At 37.2% G+C, this 13,680-nt stretch overlaps 1 protein-coding gene across 1 annotated transcript in view; it reads right to left on the bottom strand.

The window, feature by feature from the left end:
- Positions 1–13,680, bottom strand: part of LOC126092168 (cyclin-K) — an 88,002-nt gene that overhangs the window by 58,730 nt on the left and 15,592 nt on the right. The window contains exon 3 of the mRNA XM_049907643.1: positions 7,719–7,850. Coding sequence (XP_049763600.1) covers positions 7,719–7,850 — 132 coding nt within the window. The remainder of the gene's footprint in view (positions 1–7,718; positions 7,851–13,680) is intronic.

Below are 13,680 nucleotides of genomic sequence, written 5' to 3'. Positions count from 1 at the left end.
GTTGATATGTGCATCTACTCAGATTTACAGATGTCTTTATTCCCTTACATCCCTTGGCGATTCGGACATTGCTTCAGTTTTCTAATCTGTAATTTTCATGTTTGTGTGCAAGTTTCTTTTTGCGCGCGCGCGTGTGTGTGTGTGTGTGTGTGTGTGTGTGTGTGTGTGTGTGTGTGTGTGCGCAGCCTGATTCTTCAGCCTACTTATGTGAAGTTCAGTTGCAGGTTCTTTGTAACTACAGAAAAAGAGGACTTCTGCGATAGAAGTATATGAATATGGAAAGAGGGAAAGATAGGTAGGTACTCAGATGAGAAGTAAAAAAAGGAACAGTAGAAATGGTTGCTAAGATTGAAGAAGAGAAAGCAGACAGCCCCAAAGACAGGAAACCCTTCCCCAGGATCCCTACTTCACCGATACTTGAGTGAGAAGCCTGAGGAGGTATGATGTTGAACGTCTCCTACAGAATGGACATTCTCACATTCACCTTTGAAGTCCCCAAAGAAAAATCTTAGCAACCCCTATGGAATGGCAAATGGTGAAGAATCAGTCACACTTGTCTGCGAGGGTCGTCTGAAAGGTGTGGTGTGTGTTTAGTGTTAGTCATGCTTGTACTTACACTACCCACCCCTTCCCAAACTAATATAAACCCTCCCCTATACATCACATCTCATAAAATGTTGTATAAAAAAATAGAAAATAATACACTACGATAACATAGTTGTTTAGTCATTCAGTTTATACTATACTTTTATACACACATAAAATCCTCTATTCATTTTATGTTGTCTCGACATCACTTGGTTTAAATAGTACCATCATATTATACCTTTCACTCATATAATATTTTATTCATTTCATTTCATGTCTAGAGATCACTGTTTATCCGTGATTCCCTTAAACTGGTCTCAATGTTGTAGTCATATCCGATTTCCTAATTACTAACAATATAGGATAGTTTAAGAATTCAAGAATAGATTACAGAATAGTTTAAGATTTGAAGGGAATTTGGTGCAGGAAAAATAGTACAGAAGAAACACCGAAAACAACTCGGGATCTGACGGTCGTCACTCCACCTGTTATGACAGAATGTTAACGCCCCTGGGAGATAAATGTGACTCTGCCCGTATCCCATGGATCGGGTATTAACCTATATTAACCTCACATGAGCGAGTGCAGACCAGTACTTCTCATTAAATTGTGTGTGAAGGGCTCCCCACAGCAAAACACTCACCACTTTACTCGGTAACATAACATTAGGTAAAGTTATTCTATTTTCTACTTTGTCATGGACAAGTTTGAATTCATGATATGAATATAATAGAGGGAAACATTCCACGTGGGAAAAACATATCTAAAAACAAAGATGATGAGACTTACCAAACAAAAGCGCAGGCAGGTCGATAGACACACAAACAAACACAAACATACATACAAAATTCGAGCTTTCGCAACCCCTGGTTGCTTCGTCAGGAAAGAGGGAAGGAGAGGGGAAGGTGAAAGGATGTGGGTTTTAAGGGAGAGGGTAAGGAGTCATTCCAATCTCGGGAGCGGAAAGACTTACCTTAGGGGGAAAAAGGACGGGTATACACTCGCTCGTGCGCGCGCGCGCACACACACACACACACACACACACACACACACACACACACACACATCCGCACAAACACAGACACAAGCAGATATTTTTGTCTGCTTGTGTGAGTATGTGCGGATGGAGATATGTGTGTGCATGCGCGCGCGAGCGATTGTATACCCGTCCTTTTTCCCCCCTAAGGTAAGTCTTTCCGCTCCCGGGATTGGAATGACTCCTTACCCTCTCCCTTAAAACCCACATCCTTTCACCTTCCCCTCTCCTTCCCTCTTTCCTGACGAAGCAACCAGGGGTTGCGAAAGCTCGAATTTTGTATGTATGTTTGTGTTTGTTTGTGTGTCTATCGACCTGCCAGCGCTTTTGTTTGGTAAGTCTCATCATCTTTGTTTTTATATCTAAAAAGAAAGATGATGAGACTTACCAAACAAAAGTGCTGGCAGGTCGATAGACACACAAACAAACATACACAAAAAATTCTAGCTTTCGCAACCAACAGTTGCCTCGTCAGGAAAGAGGGAAGGAGAGGGAAAGACAAAAGGAGTTGGGTTTTAAGGGAGAGGGTAAGGAGTCATTCCAATCCCGGGAGCGGAAAGACTTACCTTAGGGGGAAAAGAAGGACAGGTATACACTCGCGCGCGCGCACACACACACACACACACACACACACACACACACACACAAACACACACACACACACACACACATCTCCATCCACACATATACAGGCACAAGCAGACATTTGTAAAGCAAAATTTTTACAAATGTCTGCTTGTGCCTGTATATGTTGGTGTCTTTTACTATGTTGCACTCGCCTCTTTCTTCCATTGGTTTATTGGACTCAAATCAATTACTGGAAACAGTTCTCACATCTTGTTAGGCCTAGTTGCTATGGCAAATCATATCTTCTTCCTGTTTCTGTCTTGAAATGCCCATTTTCTTTGGGTCCTGTCACTTAGGTCGCCACATTCTAACGGTTTCTGACGACACGAGACAGTGTGGTACTGGGGTGCAAGACTCGCATGTCTCTCACAGTTAACTTACGTATTGTGTGCAGACGATCTTCTAATCAGGTCAGACAGCTGCATCTGATCTTCACAAACTCTTCTTCCCCGAAGACTACAGCTGGTTAAAGGAATTTCAAAGTAGACTTCTTTCTACTCTTGAAATGATTCTATTCTCTCAGGATACTTTTTGTTCAACTCTCTTATATTTTCGTCTCCACAATAAAACAACTTAACAAGTTTCACAATCAAATGTAAGTGTCTTTAGTTCAATTCATAGTTCATTTGTTTACAACAAATACAGTCGTTACACCATCAAGGAATAAAGCATGCTTGCTCCTTGGCCTGGACATACAGCTTGTATGGCGCGAGCGGCAAACACTTGTCCATGCCGTCACTATTGCAGTATTCTCCCGATTCACGTCCATCCTGCACACACAAACTGGCGGCGAGATAGACACATCTTCACTCTCTCACCCTCATACTTAAAATATCGGATGTTCGAGATGGTGGAAAGCCAAGTGTCTCGAGAACTTACACCGACATTCTCGAGGCACTACAAGTTAAGACACAGCAACAAACCTAACAGTGTTTTTGTTATATACAATACTTTCTCTCTTCCAAGTCCTCCACAAAAGCTCAAAGCAACAGAAAAAAATGTCGCTAGGTTTATGACTCCACAGAAATAAAGCCAGAGCAACAATCAGGCATGTCCCATTCCTCAAGCTGCCATTTAAAATGACAGTTAGGACCTGCATTTGGTCTAAAATATTTTTGTGTTCGCACGGCGTATGCTTCAGATCATCATAACCATCAATCAAAAAAAAATATTTTCATGATACCTTCTGCCTTTAGGATCACAAATTCACATTAGTTTTTGACAGTGGTGAAACTCCTTGTGACTATGGAGGTTTGTGCAGTTCTACTAACAACAGTAGCAGAAGAGCAAATTTTTGAAAACAATGGTAGTACAATTATCTGATCTTTAAGTGTGACTATGCATCATCTATTATTCACCAGCAAGTGAGTGGTCCTCTATTCTCATTTTGCATATGACTGATGCCCATTAGCATATCAACAAAACCTGAAGATGCAAACCAAAGTATCTAAAACTGTAAAATGAAACGTTCCTTCTGAACACATTTGTTACACATGATGAAACAGTTTGTTCAGCAACCAAACACATTATTTTTACTTTTTCTTTTTGCTCAAAAGGTAACTCCATAACAGGATGAACCAACACAATGACTATAAATTTTACAGTGAACAAGAAAAGCTCAGACTGTTTACATCTTAAGGCTGTTCTACACATTTTCCCATTAGAATATATTACTAACACACATTTTCATCTTTGCATGTACATTCTCAGAGTTCCTCGTAAGGTCAAACTGTTGATGGAACTCCAGATGACTATCACTCTGCAATCATTGGCAGAGCTTTTACCAACTGAACTATCCACTGGGGAAATGGCATAGCCACTATCTATGGGCTTGTTTCCAGAATGACAAATTCTGCAATGCACATCTGCGAGAGATATCTTCTGAAGTCGACTGGCAGTTGCCGACTGATCTCTGAAGATATTTCCCCAGACAATGATAGAACATCAGTGAATAGTTTTGATCTTGACCACAGCCTCTAAGGCCACAATTTACAGCTTGAGAAAACACTTGTTGTGAAAGCCTGCACTCTATTACAAATCCATAACAAATGTTTGCCAATGTTATCAATGATGATAAATGATCACCTGCACTACAATATCATTCACACATCAATATTATCTCCCCCCTCCCCCCCCCCCCCCGAGATGTTGGGACTACCATTCATGAATTGTTACTATCGTATTTGTAATGATGTACCAGGACTATCCTGTCAGTTCAAATGGGTAATGCATCTCCTTAGCAAACTTAACAATACAAATGCTGTTGTGATATTGTCCACAGTGCATGCATACAATCAACTGTCAACCAACTTGGTGTCATTGATTACACACTCCTCTAACCAATCTCAACAAGGATAATACTGTACTCAAATTTTCCAGCAATTTTGTCCAGAATCATCTATTGGTAGGGATTCATTGGCTGATCTGCCATGTCATTGTCACAGTTTCCACGCATACTGACCTCCTACTTTAGTGTCAACTACTGGAATGTTATCTTACATTTTTGAATTCAAGCAACTAGTCATACATTCTCTGTTTACTTTAACAACTGCATTCATAGTGGCCCTCATTATACCATGAGTTCAGCTGTTTTTCACTCCCTCTGTCACAGACAGCTACAAACATCGATATTTTATGGCAGCAGTGGGTCCACACTAATGCAATTCTGCACAGGAACATACCACTCGATAACTTTAATATTTAGGTGCAGTGCCATGCATCACTATTTATCTAGTCTGGTGGTAGCAAGTGGCTTCATACTGGTAGTGACGAGTCAGGGCTACTTTGTGGCAGATTTCTTGTTACTATCTAGTAGTCACTAATAGTTACGGTTCCAACCATGTATGTCACTATTAGACAGGCAACAAAATCCTACAGGCAACAGGTAACACAATGTATTTTTATAAATAACTGTTGTCTCCTGTCAATATTATATTGTTTGTCAATTACTGCTGATTAAATGTATTTTATCATTAGAGTGATGGAGATATAAATGAGAAGTCATGTGATAAGCAAAAACTGACGTCTATTAACTGTGTAAATGGTAGCCTGAGGAATTTTAACTGGATAGTGCGAGTCAATGTTGTCGTGTTGTGGTCTTCAGTCCAAAAGCTAGTTTGTTGCAGCCCTCCATGCTACAATCTTGTGTGAGCCTCTTCATCTTCGAATGAAGGATGCACCCTACACCTTCTGAATCTGCTTACTGAATTCGTGTCTGTCTCCCTTTACAATTTTCATCCCCCCACACTTCCCACCAATTCAATTGGTGATCCCTTGATGTCTCAGAATGTGTCCTATCAACCGAGCCTTTCTTTTACTCAAATTGGGTCACTAATTTCTTGTCTCTCCAATTCTACTCAATACTTCCTCATTAGTTACATGACTGACCTATCTAATCTTTGACATTCTTCTGTAGCGCCATATTTCAAAAGCTGCTTCTCTCTTTTTGTCTAACATGCTTATCATCCATGTTTCACTTTCATATGTGGCTACACTCAAGACAGATACCTTCAAAGAAGACTTTCTAACACTTAAATCTATATTCAATGTTAACCAATGCCTCTTCAGAAATCCTTTTCTTGCCATTGCCAGTCTACATTTTCTATTCTCTCTACTTCGGCCATCATCAGTTATACTGCAGCCCAAATAGTAAAACTCATCTACTTTAAGTGTCTAGTTTCCTAATCTAACTCCCTCAGTTTCACCTTATTTAATTCGACTATATTCCATTATTCACATTTAGCTTTTGTCGAAGTTCATCTTGTATTCTGCTTTCAAGATGCTGTCTGTTCTGTTCGACTGCTTTTCCAAGTCCTTTGCTGTCTCTGATGAAATTACAATGTCATCGGCACATCTCATTTCAAAGTTTTTATTTCTTCTCCCTGAACTTTAATTCCTACTCTTAATTTTTCTTTGGTTTCCTTTACTGCTAGTCCAATGTACAAATTGAAGAACATCAGGGACAGGTTACAACCCTGTCTCAACCACTGCTTCCCTTTCATGCCCCTTGACTATTATAACTGCCGCCTGGTTTCTGTAAAAGTTGTAAATAGCCTTTCGCTACTTGTATTTTACCCCTACTGCCTTCAGAATTTCAAAGAGTTGTCACATACTCAAGGAAAATTTGTTGTGTAATTTGCCAGTTTATGATGCTGCAGAAACAAGAAACATACGATAATTCAGTCCTTTAAAGAGAGGATTATTTTGCTATGTGTGCATTTTCTGAAACTTTCATTTAATAAATTGTTTAAGCAAAAGTAAAAGATGCAGGATAATGTGGTTTAGAACGGCAAGGTAATTGGTTATGATATTTCTCTGTGAATCATAAGAGGGAAGATTCACGCATAATTTTGGGGCTAGAGACTGCTTTGTGGAGTTGAATACATTCGGGACTCAGGTAGCATCATCACAATCCAACACATTTACATAAGCTCTGAAAAGATGCTTTAATGCTGCAGTTTTTACAAAGACAATGGAATGCCATAAAGTTTTAATTGGTGAATGATAGAACCAGTTGTGCAAATTCTGGATTTTTTGTGTGGATTAGCTTTTTGAATAGCTAACATCTGCATGGTGTGTTATAAGAATTGTAACTGAGAACTGTATATTTAGAATGATCAATTTGTGCAATACAGAACAAGCACTTTGTTTCACAGACAATCTGTTTTTAAATTTTTTGGTAACAAGTTAAGGTGGATACCATAAGCTGACTACTAAGAGTGGATTGCATGTGAATTTTGAAAATGTAACTTCAGACTAGTAGGGAATCGGTGGTTAACATTTAACAAAGAAGTACCAATACATTGAAAATCTTGTTCGCAGTCTCTCTCTTTTAATGGCCAGTTAAACCTGGTACCAGGAAAAACTTTTAATGGACCCTTTAAATAAGGATAGAGCATCCAGTTCTACTACAGTTTTGCCAGTGGAGAAACCTTTGTTTTCTAACAGGGCAGGTATGAGTGCTGCAGAAGAAGATACCACTGTTACCCTTTAAGAAATAATCTGATAAAATAATGATAAAATTACTGTTTTTTCATGATGATCCTTATTAATGTGGTTATGGTAAAATAATAGAAAAAATATATTAATGGAGACCTGTAAATATCAAGGGAAAAGTCCCAAATTATTTAGATCCTTATACACTGAACATCCCATTACAGAACATGTAATTGCAGTTGCAAATGGCGTAAAAGGCAAATACACAACATGACAACCATATAACCTATAGTCTTCATTATTTCCTACAATGAATTCCAGTTTATATTCAACACTTTAAACAACTGCCAGGTTTAAAATTTTGGCATATAAATGTTATACTAGTTTTTAGTCTGAATGAAAGATAACACTGAAATGCTCCAAATGCCAATAATGAATAAAATATTCTTCATTAACTGGACATTGTGCGCTGTTAACCACTAGAGTATAACAATAACTACCAGTAATAATGCCATGAAGCTAACATTCTTACCTTTGGATCATCCCCAAATGTCAAAAATTTCTGATCAGTCAGAAGAGTTCTTGCTGTTTTTATTATATCCTTACATTTTTTTGGTGTTTCTTCAACTTTACCAGCTAGGAATAGGCAACAACACGCAGTGACCTAAAGCAAGAGCAATAATTAGCTGTGATAATATGTACTAATTCATGACCAGTAGCACGATAAATGAAACACAAAAAATACACATTTTGGAAAATATCACACAGATCACAAATACATTATACTTTAATGTATAATTAATTTTTTAATACACTATCCTGGATTTTCCATTTTTAATAGTAATACAACACCCAACATGAAATCTTATTACAAGTCACCAGAAGAAGTACAACATATGACTGAAATATAAGCAAATGTGGGAAAACCTTAAGATCTGACACTGCCAAAGCACACAAATAATAGAAATTAAGAGAGGATGACAAGAAGAAAAGATAATCTGCATCATGTAAGCAAGAAAACAGTTTATCTTTCTTAAGACCAACATGTCAAATACCTTTTTCCTTTTGTGTAACTTATCTACCTAAACTTCCTAGCAGGTTCAAACTGTGCTCCAGACTGGGACTCAAACCCAGAACCTTTGTCCGTCTGGCAAACAGTTTTAATCTGTTACGGAAGTTTCAAATCAGTCCTTGCACTGCTGGTGATTGGGCATTCATTCTGACTTCATCCTGTTTGGTATCAATGTTTAATTTTACTCAACCAACCATACTTTTATTTCTGGCACACACAAATTCCGAATAGTCAAGTCTGAGCTCTTGAAATGCAGCAGTCTGAGCCACTGGCATCATGTATGGTTACTGCTTCACAGTGTTCACGTGATATCTTCCTTGTGTCTTGCAAACATGAACTATCCATTCCAATTTTTATCCAACAAAAGTTTTAAAGAAACTCCACCAGAAAACTGTAAACCCAATAATGACAATTGAGTTAATTGTAGAGTTCCATCTATTCCACTGACTATCTTGGAAATGCTGAACCTTGCAGTATCAAGTGTCAGCTTTGACGCATGATGTCATCAAAACAGCAGACAGAATTGACTTCTCAGGCTATAGATAACAGCACATACCAGTGTTATATCGAAACTAACACCTCAGTCAGTTGATGTGTGGATACCAGTTACTGGCAGCTAATGGAGCCATCATAAATTTTTCATTATTTTAGTATCTTCACCCAATATCTTTTTTTACTACAGCAGTGACGTTGTTGCGCATTTGTTACACAGGTAAAGTTTTTTTTTTTTTTAAAAAATATATATATATATATATATATATATATATATATATATATATTTGTTGCTAGTAGGCTATGGAGATCAAGACAAACTACAGAAACATGACGTTATTTCCACTGAGAATGTAATTTGTACTTATTCAAACCATTATAGGTCAATTTTTGCTATGTAACGATTTTCACCTAGTCAGATTCATAAATTTGACATATGACATCCAAGCCACAACCATGGTCTCTAAATTCTTAGCTGAAGCTAAGGGATGGTATCATTTGTGAACAGATGAATATGACTTCTGTTTAAAATATGTGTTTATGTATAAATATTTTGACTTACCGATAAAGTTATTACATGGTAGACTCATGATAATATATGATATTATCATGATATAAATCACACTGTCTTATTTTTGTTCAAGATACAAATTTAGTAATTTCTTCTTACACAGTCACCAATATTTTGAACAGTTTTGAGGTATGAAGGAAGTTTTGACCGTTGTCTAGGATAGGACTCACTTTTAAGGCAAGCACTATAGCAAGTTATACAATAAACTCTTTTGCCTAAATATTCTGAGAAGGATCTTTGTGTTAGAAGGAAACAAAAGCAAGATGATTTATTTTCTTCAGCACTGGCACCAAAGCAAAAAACAAAGCCACATTTCAGAGAAATTGCAAGGCTTGGTATCTAAATCAGACAATGAAATGCAAGATGCATTTCACATGTGCTTTTATTGATATTATCTTAAAGAAAACAATTAGTGTAGCCAAATAAGAGCTGTTACTAATTATCAAAGCAAGGAAAATAAGAAAACAGAGGATAACTCCATTATGCTACTGAAGTTATATGTTTGCAGACTGGTTTGATGCAGCTCTCCATGCTAATCTATCCTGTGCAAGCTTCTTCATCTCCAAGTACCTACTGCAACCTACATCCTTCTGAATCTGCTTAGTGTATTCATCTCTTGGTCTCCCTCTACGATTTTTACCCTCCAAGCTGCCCTCCAATGCTAAATTTGTGATCCCTTGATGCCTCAGAACATGTCTTACCAACCGATCCCTTCTTCTAGTCAAGTTGTGCCACAAACTTCTCTTCTCCCCAATCCTATTCAATACCTCCTCATTAGTTACGTGATCTACCCACCTAATCTTCAACATTCTTCTGTAGCACCACATTTCGAAAGCTTCTTGTACCAAACTAGTTATCGTCCATGTTTCACTTCCATACATGGCTACACTCCATACAAATACTTTCAGAAACTACTTCCTGACACTTAAATCTATACTCGATATTAACAAATTTCTCTTCTTCAGAAACGCTTTCCTTGCCATTGCCAGTCTACATTTTATATCCTCTCTACTTCGACCATCATGTTATTTTGCTCCCCAAATAGCAAAACTCCTTTTTGCAGATGTTAGTTATAAAATTTTGTTACACCGTATTAAGGTTCGTTGCAGGAAGCTGAGATTTATGCTGAGCTTTGGATCCAAAAGTATACGAATTACGAAGATTATGAGGCAACAAAAATGTTAAAGTACTGGACTCACTACAACAATTTGATTAATGATCAATATTTTTCGATATATTCCGCTATGCATATCAATACTATTTCATTATCTGTACTGGATTTAGTAACAGTCAAAAGACAAACACCTATTTTGTGGAGAAACAGGACCTGATAAATGAAACTTTATGTAAGTTCTGATAACAGCATAAAAAACATTTCAATTGCATTTTGAGGAATTATCTGACAAATCACTTCTTACCACACTGATTAGGTGTCTCCCAGTCTAGCATAAAAAGTGAAACAGTTTATACACTCTGTAGCACAGCAAGGGAAATCCCAGAAGACAATGTATTTTCTGACAGTACAATGTAACAAACCATTTTACAACACTTACTAGGAAAACTGGTAAAACAATAACTATTGCATTAACACTGAGAAATTTCGGCAATAAATTAGAAAAAAAATGGTGACTGTCAGTTCCACTTCACATAGTACTTAATGACAGTGACCACCTTTTATGTGACTCAGGTGGTCTCAAAGCAGAGAGTGGCAGAAATAGGAGTATATGTATCTATAATCTAAGAGTAATTAATCTAATTTAAAATGATGCTATGAAATACCACATACTCTGCAGACATTAAACATGGCAGCTTTAGGTGGAGAGTTTTGAACTAGGGTACAGTTGTTTAAGATACCATGTTTACGCCAATTGCACTGTAGCACAACTGAATACTTTGTGTACGCTGGTTTTCTTTGTGTTGTTCATTGCCGATTAGGTTATTTTGAAATGAATGAAGAGTCTAACCCTCGTCCATGAAGGGTTTCAAGTAGGACCCTCACAACACCACCAGGGATTGGCAATCCCTATGACCACTGCATGTCTGATTCTGCTTTTGTATGAGCACAGAACACTGACACAGGCTGACACCAAGAGAGGGAGACCATGTTTGTTCCCCACTTCACTTCACTCCTCTCTGATGGTCTAAAGTTTTGTTTCCTTACGCTCATGCCCAACTGAAACAATATAGTGTCTGAACTCTACTCAACCATAACTAAGATAACAACAACAACAGAACATCCAACAACAAAGCTCTTTGAAATAATTAAAAACAATACATCACTAATGGGACATCTGTAGAAATTTAGGGTTTTTGGACAAGGACAAAAACTGAAATTAGCCAATGAAAAAACAACCGAAAACAAATAAATTGATGAAGCTATAGTTAAATATACCATTCAAAGCATAAACTTAAATTAGTAAGTAAGTATTTCTCCTTTGAGCATTTGGCACAACAGTATATACTGAGTCTGATACATAGAGAACTAGTGGATTCATATATAAACATAAAGACTGAGATTGCAAAAGCAAATGGAAGTTCTAGCACATCTCACCACTACAATTCAGACATTATACATAAATTATAAAATAAGGACCTGTACTGTAAGGACTCTGATATTAATCAAGGAGTCAGACTTGGTTGACCACTGTCGTTCACTCTTTTTAATGCTTATATTGATGACATCATTCATTCATAAATGGTTGATTACATTAAAAGACACATTAATAATTGATAATTCTAATTTTATTGTGCTGCCATTTGCTGATGATCAGCTTATAATAGGGGAGACCGAAGAAAAGGTTCAAATTTCACTACATAAGTTGAGTCAATTGCAGCTAAATAAAGGAATGAGAATACAGACAGATAAAGCAGAAGTAATAGCATTTCAAGGATTTGAAACCACAAGAGCCAAGATAGGTGGACAAATAATTTAATAATTAAGTCTGTTTAAACATCTAGGGTGCAATTTTAAATTTTCCAAGTCATACGTCGTAGAGCTAAAACTGGTCATACTCAGAATTTCTGTGGAATCATAGAATGTACATTGATATGTAATGTACAGAAAGAAAAAGTAACTAAGCTTTACAAAGCTGCTGTATGGTAGCAAATGTTGGACTCTTAATTATAGATTAATTACAACCAAATGTATCATTAAAGATAAAATTCCTTTGTTTTGTAGCAGGATATTGAATTACAAAAGAAACATTGGTATTGGTCATGAACTAAATGTAGAACCTATCTCAAATATGATTGAAAGATGAATACTGAACTGGAAAGACCATGTCTAACATATGTCTGATAATAGGATAACTAAAGCTGCAACACTAGTCAACCCAATAGGAAAGAGAAATGTTGGACATCCTTTAGAGAGAAGTTGTTAGCAATTTGAGGTGGAACAGGTGAAAGGCCTAATCCTAGGAGACTGTGGTGGTGATACAAAGTGTGTTTCATAATTCATGTTACAGACTACTAGAGGTTGTAGAGGGCACTTCATAGACCAAGTTTTATGCAGGAACCTATGTCCTGAAACATCATCCAATGACACTACAGAGAATTTTAAATGTATGTATATACAACGGGATTCCGTAATGATATTACAAACTTTCTAGGATGATGGAGATGGATAAATGTATCAATCTGAAGTAAGGGTCCTTGTACTAGAAACAAATGAGTCTAAAGTTACAAGTGAAAACCATTCCGATACCTCTGATAGTGGAACACATGTACTGGTAGTGTTGCTAACATTGTAGGGTAGGTGACTTTCAGAGGTGGTAGTATGGAAAAAAAAAAAAAAAAAAAAAAAGGTCTAATACACATGGACTCTAAAATGCATATCTTAAGAGCTACAAGCACTTGTTCAACAGAGATGTGTTTCAAACAGCAGCGAAGGTGAACAAGTGCTCATAGCTCCTCAGGTATGCATTTTAGAGCCCATGTTTACTGGACTTTTTCCTTGTTTTGGTCCATACTACCACTTCTGAAAGTTGTGCACCCTACAAACTTAGCAACAACAGTACCAATACATGTATTTCACTGTCAGAGGTATTAGAACGGTTTTTGCTTATAACCTTTGATTCACTCATTTCCGGTGAAATGACCCTTACATTTATCCTTCTCCATCATCCTAGAAAGTTTGTAACATGAAATCCCCCTGTATATATGTACATTTACAGACACCAGCACCTATAACTCTGACATTCTGTAACATTATTGGATGACATTTCTGAACATAGGTTCTCATGTAAAACTTGATCTACTACGTCCCCTCTACAACCTCTAGAGGTGTGTAACATGAATTGTTAAACATCCTGTATACGAACATGTACAAAGAAGGGTAGGGTTGGGAAAACAATAGGCAGG

This window comes from Schistocerca cancellata, chromosome 7, assembly GCF_023864275.1.
Source record: "Schistocerca cancellata isolate TAMUIC-IGC-003103 chromosome 7, iqSchCanc2.1, whole genome shotgun sequence".
Taxonomy (NCBI): domain Eukaryota; kingdom Metazoa; phylum Arthropoda; class Insecta; order Orthoptera; family Acrididae; genus Schistocerca; species Schistocerca cancellata.
Note: the sequence above shows the minus strand (reverse complement) of the source record. Positions and strands in the feature narration are given on the sequence as shown.